Here is a 24,763-nt window from a genome sequence, read left to right on the forward strand (position 1 = left end):
CAATTTCAAATTCCGAATCCGCAATTTAATCAAAGTCAGGAGGACCCCGACCGAAAGTTTGGTTCTTCTGCCGTGCGGGATAGTGCCCCGGCTTGACCGATAACTTCTAAGAAGAGCCTCTCCGGCCGATGCGCGCCCAAAAATTTACAGTTCAGAGCTGTGACAAACAACCCGCCCGCACCACTGGGATATCGCGCCCTCGGGGCATTAAAGTACCCCTCGCCGTTAATTTTTTTTTCGATATTTTTTGAAAGCGAGGGTCAGTTCCGATCTGGCAGTGAAGCTGGCAAAAACATTCCCCCGCCGTCCTCGGCGCGGCGGATACCTTTTACACGTGTTTCAGTTAGGATCCTCGCGTTAAAAATAATCAATCAAAAGTTATCATATCTTAGAAAAAGTGACACCCCTTATCGTTGTCGTGTAAATAATAATCCATATAGTTGCCATCAAAGCAAACCAGTGTTCGTGCGCGGGATGACAATAATAAATTGATCCCAAATGTAACGCTAGTGTTGTGTTAATGTAAGACCCTCGTTGTAGCCTATATTGTAAAATTATCGATGTTTGCCCATGTTTTAACTTAAATAAATTGTTGTCCTGCGCAGGATTTTAAATCTAGAATTGGTGTTATAATTTATCCTGTTTGTCCCGACGTCACACTTACTCTGCAGCCCGAATTGATACCGGATCGGGACATCTACCTCGAAGACATGTGAGTTCATCTTCCACCCCCGGTATTAGTACCTACCAAGCAAAGAAATGCAGTAGTAATAATTTCAAGAAATTCACAGCCCCTTTTCAAAGCATGTACCTAGAAAAGGTCTGAAATATGAGACCCATGGTACCTACCTACAAGCCAGGTACATATGCCAGAGGCTGTTTTTGTCATCTTTTCAGTGATATATTTGTGAATTATTTGTTGTGTATTGTTATTACCCACTTCGATACTATCCCAGCCCCTAAAAGGGTCAATCGGTTTTCGAACTTTCGAGGGTGACGTCGGCCGGCGCCGCGCTCGCCGACTCTAACTTTTTTTTTTTAATATTTTTGTTAAATATTTTCTACGCTGTAACTGTAAATGTATTCCGGACAAATAAACGCCCTGTTTTCGCCTGTAATTCCGCGTTGTCAATCAACAATCATGTCCCCGGAAGAAGAAGCCAGCAGACGATATCCCCTTGACCATTACATCATCAGGGGAGGGCCAGCGCATCATCATACACCCCCCCCCCCCCTTTCGGAGGTGACAATATGTTGATTAAAGGGAATAATTTATTCAAAAGAAAAGATAATAGTTCATATTTTATATTTACACGAATGTGTATAATATTGTTTCGGTGAATCGATAAAATACACAATCCACTAGCGAAATCATGATTTATTTTACCAACATCATTGGTGTGTATTTTATGTCAATTTGTTTCTAATAAAAACAATTATAACCATAATAAATTCAAAGTTAAATTATTCGTGTATCAATATCGTTCAAGTATACCCTACCTAAAACTAATTTAAACACTACTCCTGTGTATTATCTCCGCGAACTTAACCTCCATAGTTTTTGACACTTGCTCTGCCACAGACAATAACTGTACGTATATGGGAACATCTGTTGACAGTTTGACAGATTTAACTGGGGTAGTTAAACTGATCAGTGATGTGCCCACTAACGTACAGTTGTTGGCTGTGCCATGTTCAACCTGCTACTCAAACTGTACGTGTATGGCGAGCTATTGAGTCTGGGAGTCCACACCATGGTGATTAGTTCCAGGTATGGGTTTCACTGCACTGAACAGAGCACGTACGCACCACCTGAGAAAGCTAGTCTCATGCTCCACAGGGTGGTGGCAAAAGGGCAGGTGAGTTGGAGGTAAATATAAAAATGTTATATTAACAATGGAAAAAAATGCGAATCCCGGGATTGTCAAATTGTAATCCCGAAATCCCGGGATCAGAATTTTGACTCGCGATTGGATTCTCTAATATAGACCCCTATCGGGGATACTCTTTCTCTCCCACTTCAAGTTCCTTTGTGCATAAATCTCTTCTGGGCCCACAACAAGTAACTAAACGACTTCGATGCCGCGCGTATCCGATTTAAGTTCACTCTGTTGGCTATTAGTTATTCATACGTAACATTCACTCATAGCACTCATAGTGAAGCGCTTGCCTGCCACATACAATACCTGGTGAGTGCCTGGGTTCTTATCACTCTAAATACATACAAATCAAATTCATTCCACTTATTGTCAAAGCTCACTTAAGAGCGTTGCGACCTCAGTCTTGGGTATCTGTTCCTGACACATTACCAGACATAAAAAAACTGCTGATGCTTCACACGCAAATGTAGGGCCTCGTGAGACGCTCGATTAAGACCGAGTGTGGTGCGGGGCGGGTTGGTTTGAAGGGGTCTTTGTTTGTGTAGTCCACTTATTAATTCATCGCCCTTGTCTGTTTGTTTGCAAAATTACGTATTATTTTTAAGGTCAGCAAATCGAGGAGAATCATTAGATATATATAGAAATAGGTACCTTAACTTAATAATAACGGAAATATCTTTCCATTAAGATAATTAGCTTACTGGTTGGAAACAAAATGTATTAATTAACATAAAAGATTTAACAGGACTGTAATTCTTCTGTCGGGTTCGCGATGTCTAGTTTACTTTCATTGTCCTTGGACATCACGTCTTTAATGGCCAGCAATGACACGTGCAGTTTTCGAATTATATTTAAATTATAGGTAGGTACATAAGTACTTACCTAATTAATTTATCCACATATTTTTGCCAGTCATTCACGAGATTTGAAAGTTGTCAGGTGTATTTTTAAATGTATCTGAAACCGCGGACCCGTAATATTGTTTATTGAAGTATAGATGGCGTTTAAATTAGATTTAATGGTTTATATGTTGTTAGTAATGTATACATACAACACATTTCTTAGATAAGTCATGAAAGGATGATAAAAAGTATCTAAGTACTGTATTAAAAAAATGGTGCGGGTTTTTGGCGCTGCCTAGGGGCGGCATTTTATCTAGGGACGTCACTGCCTGCAACCAAACTGACTGCGATATTTGGAAAGCCTGTTCATCTATACCCCTTTTCCTTAAATTCAACCAAAACCTCAGCACACATTTAGTATAAAATATTTTTGGAACAGTTCGGTTATGAGGAATACAGCGGCAAACACATTTTGAAAATAGCCGATATACTGGATTATTTGTTAGGTTAACCTAACCTAACCTAACAAAACCCAACCTAACCTAACCTAAACTAACCCAAACTAACAAATAATCCAGTATATCGGGTATTTTCAAAATGTGTTTTCCGCTGTATTCCTCATAACCAAACTGTACCATATATTTTTTTAAATAACCATACCCTTGCTTTTTATTAGTGTAGTCATGGGTAGCCGTGCTCAAAAACATCACGCACAATAGTTAATACGGTAACACGGATATCAATCGGAGTAATTCTACAAACTAGTCAGTAATTATCTACAATAATATTTGTTAGCACAGTTAACACGTCTTGTTTGATTCCAAATGCATCCCATTAGAATCTCCAATTGGATAAAAAAAAAAGTCCAAATGGAGATTATAATAGGGTACATTTGTAATCAGATGACACGTCGTCGCTGTAGGATTGGTTTGTCGAATAGACCAAATGTCAAATGTTCAGGAGACGAAAAACAATTTTCATTATCCTATATTTAAATACATGGAGGTATTTAAATTGTTGTTTTTACAGCATATGAATGCTGTATTCATTACCAAGCAATGAAAAGAAAAGGACAGTTTTGGTCCATTTAGATACAAAAAATCATTCTGCATTGAAAGGTCGATTTCGACAAAAACGGATATTCGACAAACCATTCCTATAGCAACGACGTTTACTGTGTTACTCAGCGATATGTTTTGGCAGCTCGCGGTTAACACGGTCATGGGATGCCTTGTTAAAAATATCACGCCTGACTGTAATTAACTTTCCGGGGAAATTGACTGACCGAATACGACATATTATGTTTATTTATTTTTTTATTGATTTTGTAGTTAACCGAATGCTTACGGGCCGCACAAAATTGTGTTTTTGCTAATTACTTTTCAAATGCAAATTAACTCGTTAATTACAAAATTAATTAAAAGGGCCCGTTAGCATTGGGTTAATTGACATGTTAGAATAGCCCTGATGGAATAGTAAACAATAATAATTACCTTTTCCAACATCCTAATGGTATTAATGAGAGTTTCGACATACATGCCAGCACTTAATGTGTATATTAAGGAAAATGTTGACAACATTATCGCATTGAATATAGTTAGGTATGTTAACGTCTCAAAAACGTCACCACTCGTCATCAGAATGTACATCGACTGAACCATACCCTACCTATATGGTGATGGTTACTGAAAATAAACAAATTGAGGTACTTTTGGGGATGACCAGGAGGTATAGATGGAGAGTAGGGATTGCAATATCGAATGAAAAAATCAAAACCGGTTTTTCGGTATTTCTTAATAAATACCGGTATTCGTTGAAACATAAACAGTACTTATCAGTAAATATAGCTATAAAAATTTCTTTAAAACATTATTTTATCGCAAAATTTTTTTTTTTGTGATTTTACCGAGGCTTTGACTGCCACTCGCTGTCATATCGCCTCTTCTCTTCTAGAAGGGGATCCGCCGATCAGGTCCTCACTCCTATTCTGTTAAATAACTTTACAATTTCGCCTAGCTCTTCCGTCTTACCCACCGCCAGGACATCCTTCAATTCGTCGACATTCTCATAGATATCCGCAATTCGCAGCTGTACTCTGTGAAGTTCATATTTAGGGCATTGTAGTTCTATATGTACAATGTCCTGTAAAACATGATATTCATGGCAGAGTTGCGATTCGCTTCTTTCCATGAGGACATCAAATCTTTTGCTCATTGTGTGCCCTGTTCTTATCCTCAGTATTAACTTAGGCTCATTCCTCATCAAAGGATACTCTACAAACCAGGGCACCTCTCGTGGTGATGGTAGAATATATTTACTCCATTTCGCCTTTTCTAATGATGCCCTATGGCGAAAATCTATCCGCATACTTTGGCCCATTTTCTTTATAGCCTCATTCTAGTCCAGGTTTTCTGGTATCCACTAATATGGTACCCCTGAATGGCCAGCTTCCTTTGCCAGATCATCCGCCCTTCCATTGCCCTCAATACCTATATGCGATGGAATCCATTGAAGGCATAGATCTCCTCTTACCTACATTTTTATTTTATTATGTTGACATTTAAAATATGTATTGTTAAATAATTGTAGAATTGGTGATTTTTACAAATAATTTGAATAGATTGATAATTTTAACTAACACCATCAAAAAGACTAGTACAGTGTGACGTGAATTTGATTTGAAAATTTACAGGTGTATTTTTAAATGTATCTGAAACCGTGGACCCGTAATATGGTTTATTGAAGTATAGATGGCGTTTAAATGAAATTTAGTGGTATATATTTTGTTAGTAATGTATCCATACTCCATTTCTTACATAAGTCATGAATGGATAATAAAAAGTATCTAAGTACTGTATTATAAAAATGGTGCGGCTTTTTGGCGCTGCCTAGGGGCGGCATTTTATCGAGGGACGTCACTGCCTGCAACCAAACTGACTGCGATATTTGGAAGTCTGTTCATCTATTCCCATTTTCCTCAACACTCACAGTGCAGATAGTGACTTATACCTACAATGCATGAAGATTAAAACAATCTGCCAATTTCAAAGTATATGATTCAATTTAATTAAGAACCTCCACGCCATCCCTTTCGTCCCATAGTATGCATGATGTGTCACTAGTTTTATCGTCATGTGTTGTCAAATTAAATGTCCATAGCTATCTTTTGTAGAAATTTAGACTATTGCTTAGCAGTGGTGTTGGCAAACACTTTAGTAAATCCATCGATTCATTTCCATGTGAATTAAGGGGGAGATGCATGCCAGCGGAGAACCTAGCGGAAAAATACGAAGCTTGCATTTTGAGATTTTTTTTGTGGTTATTTACAATTTCAACTGCATTAATTATAAATATGTATCTGAAAACATTAATTTTTTTTTTTATTTCGAAGATAAACTTAAAATAATAGTAAAAAAATGTAATAAAATGTGAACTCGTTGCAGGGTCAAATCTTATTATTACATTATATTTTATAGTCATATTTACTATTAAAATATAGTTTATTAAGTTTTCAATTTTTTAACGTTTAGATTTTTGAAAAAGAAAATGAAAAGGATTTCAAGTTATACACATTTATATTTTTATAAAAATCGATATTTTTTAAAATGAATATAAAAAATTTTAAAATGCTGAATTAGTCAAAAATCTAAATGTTAAAAAATTAACAACTGAATAAACTAAATTTTAATAATAAATATGACCATAAAATATAATGCAATAATAAGATGTGACCCTGCAACGAATTCACATTTTATTAAGTAAGTACATTTTTTTACAATTATTATTGTAAGTTTATCTTTAAATTAAAAAAAAATCTTTTTAATGTTTTCAGATACATATTAATTAATTAATACAGTTAAAATGTAAATTATCCAAAAAAAATCTCAAATTGCAAGCTTCGTCTTTTTTCGCTAGGTGACTCTTTTCGCCTCTGCTGGTATAAGCATCCCCCTTAAGGGCCCGCTGAAGAGGCCGCCGTTCAAATATAATTCAGTATAAAAAGGACCTCGGCGTCGTAACTACGTCAATTTAAATCGATCTTTTCGCAAAAATCACTAATCATCGGAGATTTTATTTCAAGAAATATTATTATTATTACTGATAATTTCTGCCGCGCGGAGAATTATTATTATTTTATGAACACCTGCGAGATGAAGCCGATCAGAAAACAGGGCTGTCAAAATAATATTAAGCATTCATATTTTTTAAATGTTAATTTCATCATGGTTTTTAATCAAACCTGTGCAAGTACGTACTGATAACTTGGGTGGATTTTGTAGCAAACATACTATTGATATATATACGGGTATATTATTATTATAACCCAATTCAAATTGAACATAGGTTGATACTCAAATACTATTATAGTATGTTTATGATTTCGAGAAAATAATACGATGGTATAATTAATCCATATCAATTATTTGAAAACATTACATTCGCACTTTGCACAAAATTACAAACACATTCGAAGTTTGCCGCACACGTACAGACCACGTGATATTTGTTTACGCAAAATCGTCGCTTTTCAAAATGGCGAATTTGATTACCAGATTTTACTGCGATGAATCAGTATGTTCCTTTTTGTCTTTTTTTATTCGTAGGTTTGTTTACTATGTACACCGAGAAATTTCCATTTATAAACTCGGAAACGATTTTTACAGAAGAGTTTTGGAATATAATGCAACCAAAACTGGAAAAAATTTTATCATGGGTGTTGACTTCCTGAATTAGCTAACCCCAGGTCCATGCCACTACGTGAACCACAGTGGATATTAAGCCATTTCCACACTGGCAACAAGTTGCTGGCAACCTCATTAAATTTTACGATACTTACCATAATTGCTTAAGAAATTTTACAATAATTATCGTAAAATCTAACGAGGTTGCCAGCAAATTAACTTGTTGCCAGTGTGGACCCGGCATTAGATGCACAAAACTTAAATAATATATATTATAAATGACCACATGTTAAAAAATCATATTTTCAATTCTCAAGGCCATTTCTGTAGAACGTCCTCTTAAGCATAGTTAAAATCTCTAATCCATTAGTAATGTTGAGAGATGGTGTCAAAGGAGAAAGATTTAAGTGCAAGTTATAAGTTGATTTAAATAGAAGATTTAGTATTATAAAACAAAAAAATAAATATGAGCTCGGATTACGCAGAATCAGATAATTCTTTTCAGTATAACTGCAATGAACAATGTTAATCGTGTCATCCGAATCGCTGGACTACATCGTTGAGAAGCTAGCTTAAAATTAAATAAACATAAATTACGTCGTCATTCACCACTATGGAAAGACTGTTATATATAAGATTTTGTAATTGTGATTTTTGATGCCACAATTACAAAATAAATGAATCTCTAATAAAAGTAAATAAGCAAACATGAGCATGATACATGAAACCGGGTCGTGAAGTTACCTGATCTTTTCCAAGCCGAACTCTGCTACTCCTTCAGAAATCTCGCAAGTGATAACTGGAATTTGGATTTAAAAAAGGGATTCGCACGGCTGAAAGCTCGTGGAATCCAGGGTTAGGAATAACATAATAAATTTCTAAGCGCCACACGATCTTATGACCGTGAAATATAATAAATATTTAACAGTGTGGAATATGGGAACAAATAAAATAAAAGAGCGATTTATACTTGACAGAAACTATATAATCGCAAAGAAAATAATTTAAAATACATTAAATGGATATTAGGTAGCTCGATATTGACATTTGAAATATCTAACTTTAAATACAAGCGGCTAAGTTTGAAAAGAAATAAAGCAAGAATGGTGGATCAATTAAATAGTTTTAAATACCCAATTGGAACGATTAGATAGTCTTGACATGACGGCTTCATCTTGCACCGTTAGGTGACGTCCATGATTACTATTGGGTAGACCCAACCGGAGCACGACTGTACTGGCGCAGACAAAATTAAAAAGCCATGTTTCTAACGTCACACCACGCGACCTGGCATTGTCTCCGGAAATTCCAACAGCGACATCTGTTTATTCGCCGAACGCTCTTTCAATTTGACCATCGATAATAATTCGAGTTGCCAGCGGGTTAAAGTTGGTTATGTTTAAAAATGAACATAACAAGACAATGGTAACTTGTATGATATACATAATCATATCTTGATTAATCGAACTCGCATATTAAGATAGTAAAGCATTCTTATTGATTGGTTCATGAAGTATTGCACCATTTTGTTAGGTTATGTCAGTGGTCAGCAAACCGTGGCTCGCGAGCCACATGTGGCTCTTTGGCCACTTGAGTGTGGCTCTGCCATAAATGCCCTCTGCCTTATTTGACATGGCTACAAAGAAGAAGCAAAGAAAAATGGATGACGAAAATCGTGAATTTAAAGTTGAATGGAGACTTACGCGTTTATTCAAAACTTAAATGGCCTATCAACCTGTATTACTTGTCGGGAAAAATTAGCGCATAATACGAAGTCATATTTGGAGGGGCACTTTGCAACTAAATACGCGTCATGTAGCACTAAATATCCTGTCGGTGATGCAAGGAAGAAAGCAATTGAGAAACTTTAGAAGATTCAAGAAAAATCAAGTTCTGTATTTAATTACTGAATACAATCTTCCAACAATGTTAATATTGCATGTTTTGTATTTAGTAAGAGGAAATCAAGAGTAAATTGAGAAGTCGTCTTATTGATGAGAACCTGGAATCGTGTTTAAAATTAAAAATATCAACATACAAAACCTGACTTACACAAACTTTTCAAGGGGATGCAAGGCCATTATTCACAATGAGTGTTTGTCAGTTATTGTCATGATTAAAATCTATGGATATTTTACTTACAATTTAATTTTTATTAATAAATAAGATCGTATTAAATATGATATCAAGTTTTATCCAGTGTACCTATAGTTTAATTAAGGCTTAAATCTTTAACTAGAGTTTATTAACATAAACAGTGTACATAATATTATATAATTTCAGTTTAAGAAATTTGGCTCTCAAAATAAATCTCAATCGTTGTACTGTTGATATTTGGCTCTGTTGACTAATGAGTTTGCCGACCACTGGGTTAGGTTATTAGTATTAGCATTATCTGTAAACAAAAGTTAGGAACACTATAATATTACAACTACAATTTAATCTATGAGTTATGGTCCATAAACGAATGGTTGAAAATGTATTTTGGGCGATAACTTACCTTTTTTTAGTTTATCACTGAATCACCGAATAAGGAATGCCCTTTTTGAAAGCATATTATTTAAAACTGGCAAAGGGTGGAGGCAGGCTGTTAAAATCCGACATAAATATTGCACACTAAACTTTGCGAGTCATAAGTATTTGTTTTCATTGAACTAAGACAACAATAGGCAGATGGTGATAGTTAGTTTAAAAAAAAAAAAATTAAGCCCTGCGAAAACCAAGCCAAATAATATTTGATTATAGCTTAATTTTTAAACCTTAAACACACTAAAATATTAGACGAGACGGGTGACAGTCAAAAACACAGTCTAAGTGTGACTTCAGCGTTGCTAATCTAGTTAAAATACTCACTCGTTAGGATTAAATCTCCGTATGTTGGACTTCCGCACTTTTGCAATTAATATTTTTGCTATAACATAAAGTAAAAATGACTTAAGTTGGACATCCACTCTTTCAGCTCCAAAGTATAATTGGACTACCGTCGTTTTAGAAATAAGTATTTTGAAAACCATGTGACATTGGACTTCCAGATTTTCAGCATTAACTGAACTTGAATAGTCATTTAAATCTGAATACTTAAAAACGATAAAAATGTGACTTCCGCACTTTCAGCTCTACGGTACAGTTATTATTATTGTATCATCCCCTATCGGAGATCGGTCACCACCAAGGTGATCCTCAATAAATTTATCATTCATTACCCGGAATAGTTCGGTGGAGCTGCACTCTTACCAATCACCGATGACATGCGGCACCGTCTAATAAATACTGCAATTTTACCTTTCATAATGTGGCCGAGGTACAGTTAGTAGCTTTCTAGTTTTCGAAGTGAGATGGAATAGGGAACCGGAGGGTAGGTTGGTTTGACTCCCAAATGAATAACTCAGAATTTGGTGCGTGAATGAAATGAACCCTGATTTTATTATCTCCTTCCAAATAAATATTGATTTAATTATTACAGATAAGTTTATAGATTATAATTTAGATGGGTGAAATCACGAGTATGCGTTCTGATGAATTGCGAAATCGGCCGGGCGAAGCTGAACGATAACCTTACGGTTAAATCTTTGATAACTGACTGACTCTGTTGATTTCTTCTACTGAGTGGTTTATAGTGATTTGATGCCATAGAAAATGGTGCTATCAACTAGGTACTTGAATATTTTGATAATCATGCTTTATTGTGTAATGCATGATTTACCTTACACTAGTTTTGATACTATTCTGAACTTTTTAGTCGTTTCCCATTCGCTTGAGGATATAATTAATATTTTTGTCATTCTGTCAGTCCAGAGAATTTCGTGGATACGTCTATACAGCCATATCTCGGAACTCTCAACTCCTGGTTTAGCTTTCATACATTCACGCTATAGAAAAGGATTAGGGGGACATACTTGCGAGCCACACGCAGTCTCATTTTTGGAAAATAATTTTCCTATTTTCTCAATAGCTAATACAAGTTTTTTTTCATAGTGTGTCAATATTATCAACAGGGATAATACTGCTCCGGCCACCTGTAAAACACAATATTTTAATAATTTGCCAAGATCTATGTCCTATGACTACACCAAGAGCGAATCGTATAGTTGACAGCAGTTTCCGATTCCCGGACGATTTTCGTTAAGACCGGTGAAATTGGTAAAGCTCAAATTATACTGGCACACTTCGGGAATGGGACAACTGGACGCCGGGACAGTTGGACGCCACACTATCGTAGACAAGTATACAGAACGTAGACGAGGAATTTTAATCAGTTTCTATCTACTACTTCGTAGTTTTAATTCATTTTACTCCTAATATAATTTTTTTTATTGCGGATTGAGAATAATTATGCCTCTGAACTTAAACATATGCACGATTAAAACATTATTTACGTGTGCATATTTAAATTCTCACCAACTATTTAATCATAATATACTCATTTAAATATAAATAATATTATTAAATATTTTTTTAAAGTACCTATAAGTAGGTACCTAATATCTATTTACTACTCTACTACTTTATCTACTTGGGTGCTTGTAACGACAGATACAACAGCCTTCGGTGATTGAAGTTATCACGAAGAGACGTTGCAGCGGTACTACAAGAGCGACCTACGTGCTGCAGGTCTGACATGGTGGGAGGCGCAAGAGTTGGCGATGGACCGAGGGAAGTGGCGCCAACTTGTGCTTGCCCTATGTCCCAATGTTGCGACGTGACAGGGTGAAAAAAGAAGAAGAAGACCGTCTATTTAATTTCGAACTGCGTGGCGTCCAGTTGTCTCGGCGCCAAATCGTCCTAGACCCCACACTTTCACAATTGCGCACTATTGTGAAATGTTATTTTGGATCGTCCCATGGAGTCGTGGCCGGAATAGAAAAATCATATTTTTCACCCACGACACAATCGACGATGGGTGACAGTTAGGTCGACAATCACCAAAAGCGTACTGTAAACCTAAGCCAGCTCTCACATCTACACTCGCCTCGTCTGCCGCACTGCCATAAATCAAACCTTGCAAGAACGTCGATCCGGTATTGGATATGAAGATCGCGCACATCTACCTAGCGAGTAGCGACAGTCGCACGTAACCTTCGAAACGTAAAGATATTTGGATGATGAGATCGGCGAGCCGGTATAGGAATGACCAATTCGTAGGTGTTTGTATGCCTCTTGGTGATTTCGACTGCCTGAGAAGTATGCAACTTGTCGATTGCAACAATAAATGTTTTTCCAAACTAAAAAGTCGCATTCGACTAATCTGCGGGACAACGTGTGTTTTGTGAATAACGATGACGTCACATCGACGTGTTCGACACTTTGCAGGCGAGACGAATTTTGATGTGAGAGCTGGCTAAATGTCACCGATCGTCGATTGAGTCATGAGTGAAAAATATGAATTGTCTGTTTGCCGAAGATTCCAGTGAACAATAATTGACATTTTACGATCAGGGTACACTATCGACATGGATCTGCCAGTTTAATTTGAAATTAACATTAATATTGCTAAGACTTTATAAATCAAAAAAATGCAATTGGTTTTGTATTTTTGCTTCTGTTACATAGGTACCTACTATTATTATCAAAATATACATAACTATTATTATTTTACGTGGTTATTTGGGCTTACAAACATCGTAAGGGCTCTCGTGGAAACACTGTTCTAATTGTATGTATATCAAAATTAATGCTAGATTTAAAGAATTATAAGATAAAAAGAACTTTTTATATATAACGTTTTTAAATTTTCTGTTGAATTATTATGCTCAATATGCTCAAACTTGTACTTGATCTGAAGTAAATAAAAAACCAACAAACAAATATAGAATACTGAAATGTCATTTTGACATTTCATTTTGATTTCCATAGTAACGCACGTATATATTAATAATTTAGTTGCTAGGACCACCCTCTTAGCAATCAATAATAGTCTTTTACTTTTTACGGATTTTTCTGAAAAAACTTTCCATACAAAATTGAATTAATTGAAAATTAATTCAATTCTGCTTAAAGATGGCTAAAAATATTAAAAGAATGCATTGGTATCGTGTTCTGATACATTCTAAAAGTTTAAAATGTCTAGATAGTCGGGAAGTTATTTAAAAATCGATTGCAAAATTTTTACTGAACAAACAAGAATACGAGCTAATAAAAACGTTGTAAAATACATACGTCTGCTATAACGCGTCTGTCAATCACTCTCATCCCCATGCAGGTAAAAAGCGTTGGACTTTGCTTAAGAATTTCGAGATATATTTTTAAGTCCTCTCTCATGTGTTGATCGGTAGTTGCTGTTAATGCTTTTGTGACAATAATGACGCTTTCCTTTGCCTGTAAACATACATACGTATCATTACTTATGGTACTATAATATCCTTTGCGTACTTTAATTTACAATAAATAAATAATCCTGCAAAATATGTGAACAGAGCGTTGGAGCGGAGGTCGGAGCAGTGGAGCAATGGGGTTTTACCCGGAGCACAGAATATTTGTAGGGCTTCATTACTCCGGATATTTTTTTTTATTAATTAATTTTCGTCCTAAAATCCAATGAAAATTTATGATGTTGGACACTGCACCACTGGAATTATTTGAAATACGGCAACATTGCCAAGTGATAAACCTCACCTTTTTAACAGAAGAGGCAGATAATGTATAAATGTATCCACGAAGCGACCTGTGCGAAGCCGGGTACTTCAGCTTATTATGAATAAACATTATTATAAGATTTTGCTTTGACCTACCTCTTTAGTGACTATATGACAGCACTCCATTATCAATATAATTTTTAAACATAGACAAACGTTCCAGATTGCGTTGACAGCCATCGGGTACGTCGAATCCGACTGATCTACACAAAATATCAGAAATAAAACATAATGTTTAAATTAATGTATTAACGGCCCACATGCTCAGCGTACGTCAAAATGTAGCTTTTATGCTATTTTCAAATCATGATCCTGGACATTCCTCAAACGTTGTAGATAATCTATTTACATAATTTTTAAGCTTTATTATCTTTTATATTTATTTTAAACATTTGATGACTGTATAAAGTATTTTTATTACATAAAATAGTATTCTTTTAAACCTCTCGATCTAATGTTTTAGAATATAGTCATATTTCAGTACGTCCATGAGAAGTGGTGTTAACATTTTTTATATTTATTAATTTTTAAAAGCATTTATAAAACCATTAGTAAAATTATTTATGTCGACATTATTATAGTGAAATATTTACAATAAAAAAATATATTGATAATCTCTGTGATCCCAAATTTGACAAGAATTAGGCATTTTATTATTCAAAAAATGGGCAAGATTTACACATTTAAAGATAACTTTAAAGATACTGATTATTATAACCTATGTCTTTGACCATTCAAATGTGATAAACATTGAATTCTACGAATAATGTTTTCTTTATAATAATTATTGACCTAAGAATAAGGTAGTATTTTTTTGAAATACGCCATTTCTATTGGCATTTCCCAGTGGCTAAGCTACAACACACGGCCGTAGCCATAAAATTGACAAACGATAAATGAAGTAGAGAGTAAGATCATGGTAACGCGCGTGTTTGAACTTGTACGGTTTTTAAAAAATATTTTTATTTTTAGTTAGGTACAAGTTCATTGTGCAATGCTGAGTTCATTTAAACTAAGTAAAAAATAAACACAGTTACTTAATTGTACAAGTAACTGTTATGCATATTAGCGCAATACAAGTGGATATTGAAATGGGACAACTGGACGCCAGGGCAATTGGACGCCGCACTGTCGTAGACACGTATACAGAACTTAGACGAGGAATTTTAATCAGTTTCTATCTACTATTTAGAAGTTTTAATTCATTTTACTCTTAACATTATGTTTTTTTTATTGCGGATTAAGACTTACCATGCCTAAGGCTTTATATAAAATAAAAAAAACTCTTTTTTCGTCGGGACTTAAACATAATATGCACGATTAAATCATTATTATGTGTACATATTTAAATTCTCACCAACTATTATATCATAATATAATAATTTAAATATAAATAATAATATTAAATATTTTTTTAAAAAGTACTTATAAGTACCTAACGTAAATTTATTTTCGAATTGCGTGGCGTCTAGTTGTACCGGCGCCAAATCGTCCGAGACCCAGTGGATATACGGGTTCAAATCCTGCCGGGTGAAAGGTCATAGTTATATTTATCGTTGTTCTGTTTTGTCACTGTTCTGTTTTGTCATGTTATGTTTTGTCGTATTCTGTTTTGTCATGGAACCGTTCAAAGAATGTTGAGTTATTTCATATAGAACGAAGGTATCGATATGTGCAATATTCTAGAATATTCTAGGCGTATAATTGTGGGCGCGATGAAATGTAGCCGGGAAGAATTATGGTGAAGAATGTTTCTAGACTCAAATAATATAACATACTCAGCGCTCGAAATGGAAAATTTTACGAACCGGAGCGCTTGATAATTTTACGAAAATATTAACTGTTACTTATCTAATTCTATACATATATGAATTAAAAAAAAAACGATTGAGTTAGATTTTTTATAATATGACATCTCGTTCAGACGGTCAAATTAATATTTACACGAGATTTAGCGATAATTTTGGGGATTGTGTGAACCGGAACGGCGCTCCGGTGCGTTCCGGTTCATTTCGAGCCCTGAACATACTTATTCCTTCAAGGATCCAATGAAATCCAATCACCAGATGGATTGGCAAGGAAATAAATACTGTCAGCTGCGTGAGACCAAATGCTTCGTCGAACATTCGTGCTGCGTCGCTGAGGATCTGTCTAGCTCCTAATGTAGCTGCCATTTTGCATCTATGGTTGTGGCTGCATTCATTAAAATCAGCGTTGTGCTTTGAATCTGAAAACAAATAGCGTTAGAGTCAATTTTATGGTATTAAACATAAATTATTTGAAAACATCTCATGAATATTTATAGCCGATAGAAAAATCTTTTTTAGAAAAAAATATATGCCATTGGGTGTCGTATTTCAGTGACGTCCCGTGGGAGTGGACAGATTGAGCGTCGCTTGGGGGCGGCAAATCGAGGAGAATCATTAGATATATATAGAAATAGGTACCTTAACTTAGTAATAATGAAAATATCTTTCCATTAAAAAAATCAGCTCACTGGTTCGAAACAAAATGTATTAATTAACATAAAAGGTTTAACAGGCCTGAATTTTTTTTGTCGGGTTCGCGATGTCTAGTTTACTTCCGTTGCCCTTCGACGCTCTTGGTGACCAGAAACTACACGAGCACGGATGTTAAAAAATATTAGATTAAAAAATGGGGCGGCATCATGGCGCTGCCCAGGGGCGACATTTTGTCCAGGGACGTCACTGCCAGGATTTAAAAAAACCACTAAAGCTATTTACTTACCATAAATCGACTTCGGCGTATTTAAATCTCTCGTAAGGATCCTGAGAGCATTGTTGACTGAATCAAATCTTTCTTTGAACATGTATATAAAGTTAGACAGCATAATTACCAATAGAACTCCAAACAGGTATATTAAGAAAAACATTGACATGTAGGTGATGTTTATAACTCTGACTGAAAGAAAGCAACAAGATTATTACAAAACTAGCAAATATTTCAGATGATAGTACCACCCATGGCCCCCACAAAGGGGGGGCTGACAGGTCTTTAGCCTGGGGGCCCGGGCTCAAGAAGGGCCAATTGTGAAGTGGCGATTCGACCAAATAAGTGATATATATATATAAACACACATCACAAATTCTCTCTAATAGTAAAAAAAAAGTCGCCTGCGCGCTATTTTTCTTCGACAATGTTGTTATTTAAAATTATATGGTTGTACGATACAATTTTTAATTGTGTATCGATACTCGACAACTCCATAATTATTCAATAAATGGAAGTATTAAACTACTTATACAAAAAAAACACTAAATATACAGATTAATTTTACCGCGACACCATTTGGAAAACGCTACTGTAGAGTGTCACACTGCCTTTATCTTTAGCGATAGGTAGGGGGGGGCGCCAAAAATCATAGCCTAGGGGTCCACTTCAAGATGTAGGGGCCATGGTACCACCTGTCAACATTTACATACGTCTTCTCCCTGTCTCCCCCTCTTTCATATGTTTACATGTATGTTCTATCTTACTGTCTTTGTTCTTGTGTTTCAGACTGAATTATGTGTCTGTCAGCCTGGCGGAGTTGCAGCTTCTGACTTAACGAGCCCACCATCGCTGAATCCATTCATTTGTCATGAATGAACTGATGGTCCTTCCTCGTCCATAATGATTCTATTTTTTGATTGATTGTGTATGTAACCCAAGGTTGCAGTATATTACAGAACCCTATACATATTATAATTATTACAACTAGGGATTCCAATCCCGGGATCCCGAGCTATTTTCGATACCTATGAATCCCAAGATTGGTAAACGTAATCCCGAAGATTTCGGGATTGATTTCTTTTATCAATTTTTATGGAAAATAAAATAAAAACGAAATTATAACAGAAAATATACTTTTAATAACAAAATTAGAAAGAAACTGAGTTTGAATGAAGTTTGATTTATACCCATACGTAATTTATTTATTCACATAAATTAACAAAAATGAGAAAGATTGGAAAAAACAATGCTTCGCACGTTTAACAACATGATCTCATACGTTTTACGGCAGCTTCATATTTGGCTGACTAATTAGATTTATGAAGCGGAAAGGCCATACACCACGATTTGTTTTACTATTTTAAATCTCTCTAACCTATTCATTAAGTTTTTACTATCAGAAACAGCAATCTCATATTAAATTCACATTATTATTTACTCCATTAAACTTATTTATTTTCTAAATTGAACGTACTCAATATTAACAATACAAATGTCTCTAATAGTATAAATTATACTAGATTTATTTTTGACCGATTTTATCAATGTTATTTGTAAATATAAAAAAAAATATTAATTACGGGAAAAAAGCCAATCCCGGGATTGTCAAATTGTAATCCCGAAATCCCGGGATCAGAATTTAGGGTCGGGATTGGATTCCCTAATTACGACTTAGTGTCTTGGATAAAACACTAATTTATCGATACTTTAATCACGCGATATGCTATTACTGCACTGTAATCACCTGTCAAACTATCGTTAAAGTTTCATTTGTTTTCTTTCATAACCAGATTGAAATTAACTTAGCATAACGATAACCCATTATGGTTGTTTTATATATTTATAAATGCAAACCGTCCACGAGGAATCAATTAGTGAATGTATCTGTTTCTGGCGATTGATTGAGTGATTTACAGGCCGCGTTTGTTGATTGTCATTGATTGTATTTGATGCAATGCTCTCTTTAATCAATGTGGTAAATATAGAAATAGTTGTAAAGTTCAATATACTAGTAATCATAATCAATATTTTGTTTCAATAAATAAATCGAATGTTACTTACAGTATAAGTCATGGAATGCATTACTTTTAGAAATCATAACTTTCTGAACGAGAAACACCAAAAATAAAATTATCAAGGTCACACAACAGAGGATGAATTTTATACTCTTTTCTTTTTTACGTGGCGTCCACGATAGTAAACTGTCAACCTAAAAAATAGTAATTATTTATTTATATGACATGACAATATAGTTAAATGCTAGAACGACATTGTATTTATATTTTATATTATACTTCCCTGTCGGATCCGATCCCGCTGGGCAGGTTTTTACACCCACGGCAATATTACCTGACGCAGATGACACAATTAATTTGTCAGAATATATGCCAGAAAGGGGACATCGACACAGTTCAAACCAGTGATAAATTATTCAATTCAACCGAAACCTCAGCACAAATTCGGTTATGAAGAATACAGCGGCAAACACATTTTGAAAATAGCCGATATACTGGATTATTTGTTAAGTTAACCTAACCAAACCTAACCTAACCTAACCTTAACTAACCCAAACTAACAAATAATCCAGTATATCGGGAATTTTCAAAATGTGTTTTCCGATGTATTCCCCATAACCGAACTGTACCATATATTTTTTTAAATAACCATACCCTTGCTTTTTATTAATGTAGTCATGGGTAGCCGTGTTAAAAACCATCACGCCAACAGGTCTATTCTTAATAGTTAATACGGTAGCATGTTTTCGTTAATTTTATTGCTCCAAAATAACACGGATATCACTCGGAGTAATTCTACAAACTAGTCAGTAATTATCTACAATGATTATTGTTAGCACAGTTAGCACGTCTTGTTTGATTCCAAGTGCATCCCATTAAAATCTCCAATTGGATAAAAAAAGTCCAAATAGAGATTATAATAGGGTACATTTTGTAATCAGACGACACGTGTTAACTGTGTTACTCAGCGATATCTTTTGGCAGGTCGTTGTTAACGCGGTCATCGGCTGCCGTGTTAAAAATATCACGCCTGACAGTAATTAACTTTCCGGGGAAATTAACTGACCGAATACGATATATCATGTTTATTACCTTTTTATTGATTTTGTAATTAACGTGTTAATTTGCATTTGAAAAGTAATTAGCAAAAACACAATTTTGTGCAGCCCGTAAGCTATGGGATTGGCATGTTAGAATAGCCCTGATGGAATAGTAAACAATAATAATTACCTTTTGCAACATCCTAATGGTATTAATAATAGTGTTGACATACATGCCAGCACTTAATGTGTATATTAAGGAAAATGTTGACAACATTATCGCATTGAATATAGTTAGGTATGTTAACGTCTCAAAAACGTCACCACTCATCAGAATGTACATCGACTGAACCATAGCGTATGTGGTGATGGTTACTGAAAATAAACAAATTGAGGTTAATTACTTTTGGGGATGACCAGGAGGTATAGATGGAGAGTAGGGATTGCAATACCGAATGAAAAAATCAAAACCGGTTTTTCGGTATTTCTTAATGAATACCGATATTCGTTGAAACATAAACAGTACTTATCAGTAAATATAGCTATAAAAATTTCTTTAAAATATTATTTTATAGCAAAAACTTTTTTTTTGTGATTTTACTGAGGCTTTGACTGCCACTCGCTGTCATATCGCCTCTTCTCTTCTAGAAGGGGATCCGCCGATCAGGTCCTCACTCCTATTCTGTTAAATAACTCTACAATTTTATTTTGCCTAGCTCTTCCGTCTTACCCACCGCCAAGACACCCTTCAATTCGTCGACATTCTCATATATATCCGCAATTTGCAGCTGTACTCTGTGAAGTTCATATTTAGGGCATTGTAGAGCTATATGTACAATGTCCTGTAAAACATGATGTTCATTGCAGAGTTGCGATTCGTTTCTTCCCATGAGGACATCAAATTTTTTGCCCATTGTGTGCCCTGTTCTTATACTCAAATATTAACTTAAGTTCATTCCTCATCAAAAGAGACTCTACAAATCAGGGCACTTCTCGTGGTGATGGTAGAATAGACTTACTCCATTTCCCCTTTTCTAATGATGCCCTATGGTGAAAATCTATCCACATACTTTGGCCCATTTTCTTTATAGCTTCATTCCAGTCCAGGTTTTCTGGTATCCACTGATATGGTACCCCTGAATGGCCAGCTTCATTTGCCAGATCATCCGCCCTTTTATTGCCCTCAATACCCATGTGCGATGGAATCCATTGAAGGCATAGATCTTCTCCTACCTACATTTTTATTTTATTATGTTGATGTTTAAAATATGTATTGATAAATAATATTGTAGAATTGGTGATTTTTACAAATGATTTGAATAGACTGATAATTTTAACTAACACATTAGTTCAGTGTGACGTGAAAATAAGTGTGTTTGCAGGAAATGTTTCTTCAATTGAATGCTTGTACATTCATCAATAATTTTATTATAGAATAATAAAATTGGACATTTGTCACGGATGTTTTCTATTTCGAAATAATGTTATGTTAATTTATCGCGACAATTTTATAAATAGGTATATTTGATGGATTTAGCTTTATTACTATTTCAACTTTGTTAGGTTCAGTAAATATATTTGCATTTTAGCAGCACATAACTTACACACTAAATTTAATAGACAATAGAGTATAAAGTAATTTAGAAATAACATTCAATTCATTTACAAAAATGTAAACGAGTGTGGTTTTTAATACCGGTGTTTTGGTATTGATAAATACCGGAATACCGGTTTTGAAATACCGGTAATGCAATCCCTAATGGAGAGTCGTCAGGAGGAGGGATGAGAAGTCGAGATTTGGTGGTTGGTTTGATGATGGAGGAGCGAGTTTTATTTGCAGTGCAAGAGCGTTATGTTACAATACTTATGATACTCGCGACCCGAGAACTACAAGGTTCTAAGTGTCGATTTTTGGCCAAACTAAAGTAATGATGAGGAAGTCTTCCAAGTCACATTATCTACATAATATATTAATATGAAGTCGATATTTCTTATATTTTTTCATTAAACCCCAATACTACCGAGTTCTATGTGCACTTTACACAATATCTGGGATACTACAGAGTTCTATCATAATCTAAAAAGATTCGTCGTTCTACAAAGTTCTATGTGATTTGACATTTCGCGGTTGTGGAAACATTTAAAGCTGTTAAAATGGTTTTAATTTCAATATGAAGAGTAAAATATTGTTGTTTTGTATTTTAAATTTATTATTACGACTTCATGCAGTGTCTTTAACTATATAAACCACGAGTATTTACATAAACTACTATAGCTTCGAGATACATAACCTCAAAAAAATGTTTCGTGATATTTGATATCAACAGTAAATTGTGAACTTACTTCTAGATGAATTATAATATTATGAAACGTAAGTAAGCTTCAATTATATTATCTTAATTTTTTTAAATTTTGTTACAAACGCCGTTACAGTTACATATTCACAAACCGTTAATTATAATTTACATTATTAATTGTTTTCATAATTTGAATGTCGAACGAACATTGTACATTTTATTCTTCGACCTTTTGTTAATAATTATGTCTAAATATTAATAGTATTGCATTCATTGACTTTATGTTTCACGTTTAAGTCTTCCTGTGGGTCTATTCTATACTTATCGATCGCTAAAGTGATAAAGTGATAAATATTATCAAACTTAGGGTAGGTTTAACAGCACCTCTCTCGCTGCTGTAAAAATGTAGCACTTATTGCAACAATTATAACCAACATATTGCAATTGTTACACTTTATACATACTTTGATATAAACCTATCCTAAGTTTTGTAATATTTATCACTTTATCGGTCGATTAATATAGAATAGACCCACTTACAGTGATATAAATGTTTGAGATGTCTCAAATCTCAGTAGATGAGGTGAAGAAATGGATATGTTGTATTATACAATCCATATTCCTGAGAATTCCCTAGAGATTGAGTATATTAATTAAAAATATCATTATGATATTATGATGTAATGATGGATCTGAAAGATATGCCTCTTCTTGGCTTGAAGTTTATTCTAAAACTGAGGCGAATAATTATTTAATAGAAGATTTTTTACACAACATTCCCTCAGCCATTAGTAACAACAATCGTGTATAAAAAATTAAGAGAACAGGCCAGTTGAAATTGAACCATCAACATTGGGCTTGTTGCATCAACAATAGTTTTGTATTTTATATTATATTTTCAACATATTTTTCATTTTAAAATGGTAATAAACACAAAATAGAAAAAAGATTTAAGTTTTTCCGAATTTCCCATTTTCCCAACAATTTCCATACATTTTCTCCGGAAAAAAATATTATATTCGACAACTTTCAAGAATTTTATTTATTTTTAGATGAATAGTGAAACTATGTATCCTTAATCACTAGGATTTCCATACAAATTTCAGTTAGAACCTTGTAGTAAAGGCGATTTGTTTGAGTTTCAGGTGGACATGGTTCTAACTGAATTTATGACATGTAAAATTAGCTATTAAAAACTAGTTTTAACGTAGTTTTATTGACAGGTACACCATAGCAGTACCATCATTGATATATTCAATCAAAAAAATAATTGAAAACATTCACAATTAACAAAATACAAGCGTTCAAAACTTCAACAGCCCATAACTTTTTTGCTGCAGTTGTCCACTTAGAACCCTGTAGTTCTCGGGTCGCGTACTGTTCCGAGGTCCAAACTCGGTGGAATAGAATGCGGTGCGGAGCGACTGACACAAAGGTTACTGATCGGACGTAGATTATGATTGATGCTAATAGGTATTTAGACTGACTAACTCATCAATTATACCCTGCTAATTATATGCATGAATGTTCGATAAATTGCGAGTTATTGTTGATGAAGTTTTCAATTGAGAAATCTACTGGCCTCTGCATTATTGCTCTTCGAACGTTTCGATCCCATCAAATAATGTCACGAGTATGCACAGCATTCTTTTCGACCGAGTCTCGGACCTCGGAACAGTATTGTAACTGTTGAGATATAACCGTCTAATAGAATACTATAATAGAATAAAGAAGTACGTATCGACATCTAGCGCTCGCTCCGCCGAAGCTAGTTACCGACTATTGTTTGTAAGAGGGAGACAGATTCTTCTTCCTCCTCTTATGCCGCACCTGTGTGTGTGGCGTGATAGTATTTAGTTCTCAACAGTTATTTGTAACACGCGCATATAAAATGTAATCCTTCTGTATAATAATATTCATGCAGTTTAATATAAATAAAGTTAATCGTATATTAAAACTACGTTGCTTATTTACGATCCTCAAAACAATCCACAATTCCCAACAATAACATAACACTCATATAATAATACATGCATACTCTTGTACCGACTGTTTACGCTGCAAATTAAAATCGCTTCTCCATCCATCGGAGCAACCACCAAATCTCGATATCTCATCTCTCCTCCTGACGATTCTCCATCTACACTTCCTGGTCATCCCCAATCACAGCGGTCTCGTCCCTCAACCACGAGACCCCGCAAAAGGCCAATAATAATATGAACCTATTAAAATCGGGCATGGTCAAAAGAAAAGAACAATACTTACAATAAAATGGCATAAATATGACGCTGTAGATATGCCATTTCTTGGAGTATGCAATTTTCCACGATGTTGTCGATTTTTTATCTCTGCTTTGCACGCTGTGTATTATTGTCACCGGACAAAAACAGAACAGGCGACACATCCATAGAATAAATGCGGTGAACTTGTCCACATTGACATATTCTCTATTTACTTTGGTCACAGAGTCATCTGGGGTAAATAATTTTTTAATCGATTGACGGTATGACATTGTATTGTCCTTTTTATTTTTCACACGTGTTTTACGTGCGGGAGGTTCTCTTGCGAGATTAAATTCTTCAAAATCATCGAAACACATAATATCTTGAAAAAAATATCGTGTACGTTTTAGAAGTAATTGT

At 34.7% G+C, this 24,763-nt stretch overlaps 1 protein-coding gene and 1 long non-coding RNA gene across 4 annotated transcripts; one reads left to right on the plus strand and one right to left on the minus strand.

Moving 5' to 3' along the window:
- Window positions 1–1,266: 1,266 nt before the first annotated feature.
- On the plus strand, window positions 1,267–18,835 carry LOC147069404 (uncharacterized). Of its 2 annotated transcripts, none has more exons than XR_015071132.1 (2): window positions 1,267–1,870; window positions 17,556–18,835. It is a non-coding gene; the product is annotated as an uncharacterized LOC147069404 (long non-coding RNA). The 2 variants fall into 2 exon arrangements; XR_015071131.1 differs by having other exon boundaries at window positions 1,564–1,859.
- LOC147069405 (uncharacterized) lies at window positions 8,371–22,176 on the minus strand. 2 transcript variants are annotated; one of them, XM_085950112.1, is made up of 9 exons: window positions 20,015–22,176; window positions 18,831–18,978; window positions 16,785–16,958; window positions 16,066–16,263; window positions 14,133–14,239; window positions 13,561–13,719; window positions 11,301–11,420; window positions 10,258–10,315; window positions 8,371–9,799 (listed from the first exon to the last, which is right to left on the minus strand). In XM_085950112.1, the coding sequence occupies exons 1-8, from the start codon at window positions 20,177–20,179 to the stop codon at window positions 10,304–10,306; spliced, it is 1,083 nt and encodes a 360-aa protein (XP_085806238.1). In that variant the 5' UTR covers window positions 20,180–22,176; the 3' UTR covers window positions 8,371–9,799; window positions 10,258–10,303. The 2 variants fall into 2 exon arrangements, with proteins under 2 accessions (XP_085806238.1, XP_085806237.1); XM_085950111.1 differs by lacking the exons at window positions 8,371–9,799; window positions 10,258–10,315 and having other exon boundaries at window positions 10,799–11,420.
- Window positions 22,177–24,763: the final 2,587 nt, after the last annotated feature.

The sequence above is a fragment of the Rhyacophila brunnea genome, unplaced genomic scaffold, assembly GCF_057557595.1.
Source record: "Rhyacophila brunnea isolate RB1 unplaced genomic scaffold, BYU_Rbru_1.0 scaffold_23, whole genome shotgun sequence".
NCBI classification, from domain to species: Eukaryota; Metazoa; Arthropoda; class Insecta; order Trichoptera; family Rhyacophilidae; genus Rhyacophila; species Rhyacophila brunnea.

What these genes read in the sequence shown, in the direction of transcription:
- LOC147069405 (XM_085950111.1), bottom strand. Translation starts at nt 20,179, where the DNA reads ATGGTTCAGTCGATGTACATTCTGATGAGTGGTGACGTTTTTGAGACG. An exon ending in TACGCCGAAGTCGATTTATG is followed by an intron (nt 16,264 to 16,784) that starts GTAAGTAAATAG and finishes ATTTGTTTTCAG; the next exon opens with ATTCAAAGCACAACGCTGAT. An exon ending in GTCATATAGTCACTAAAGAG is followed by an intron (nt 13,720 to 14,132) that starts GTAGGTCAAAGC and finishes GTATGTTTACAG; the next exon opens with GCAAAGGAAAGCGTCATTAT.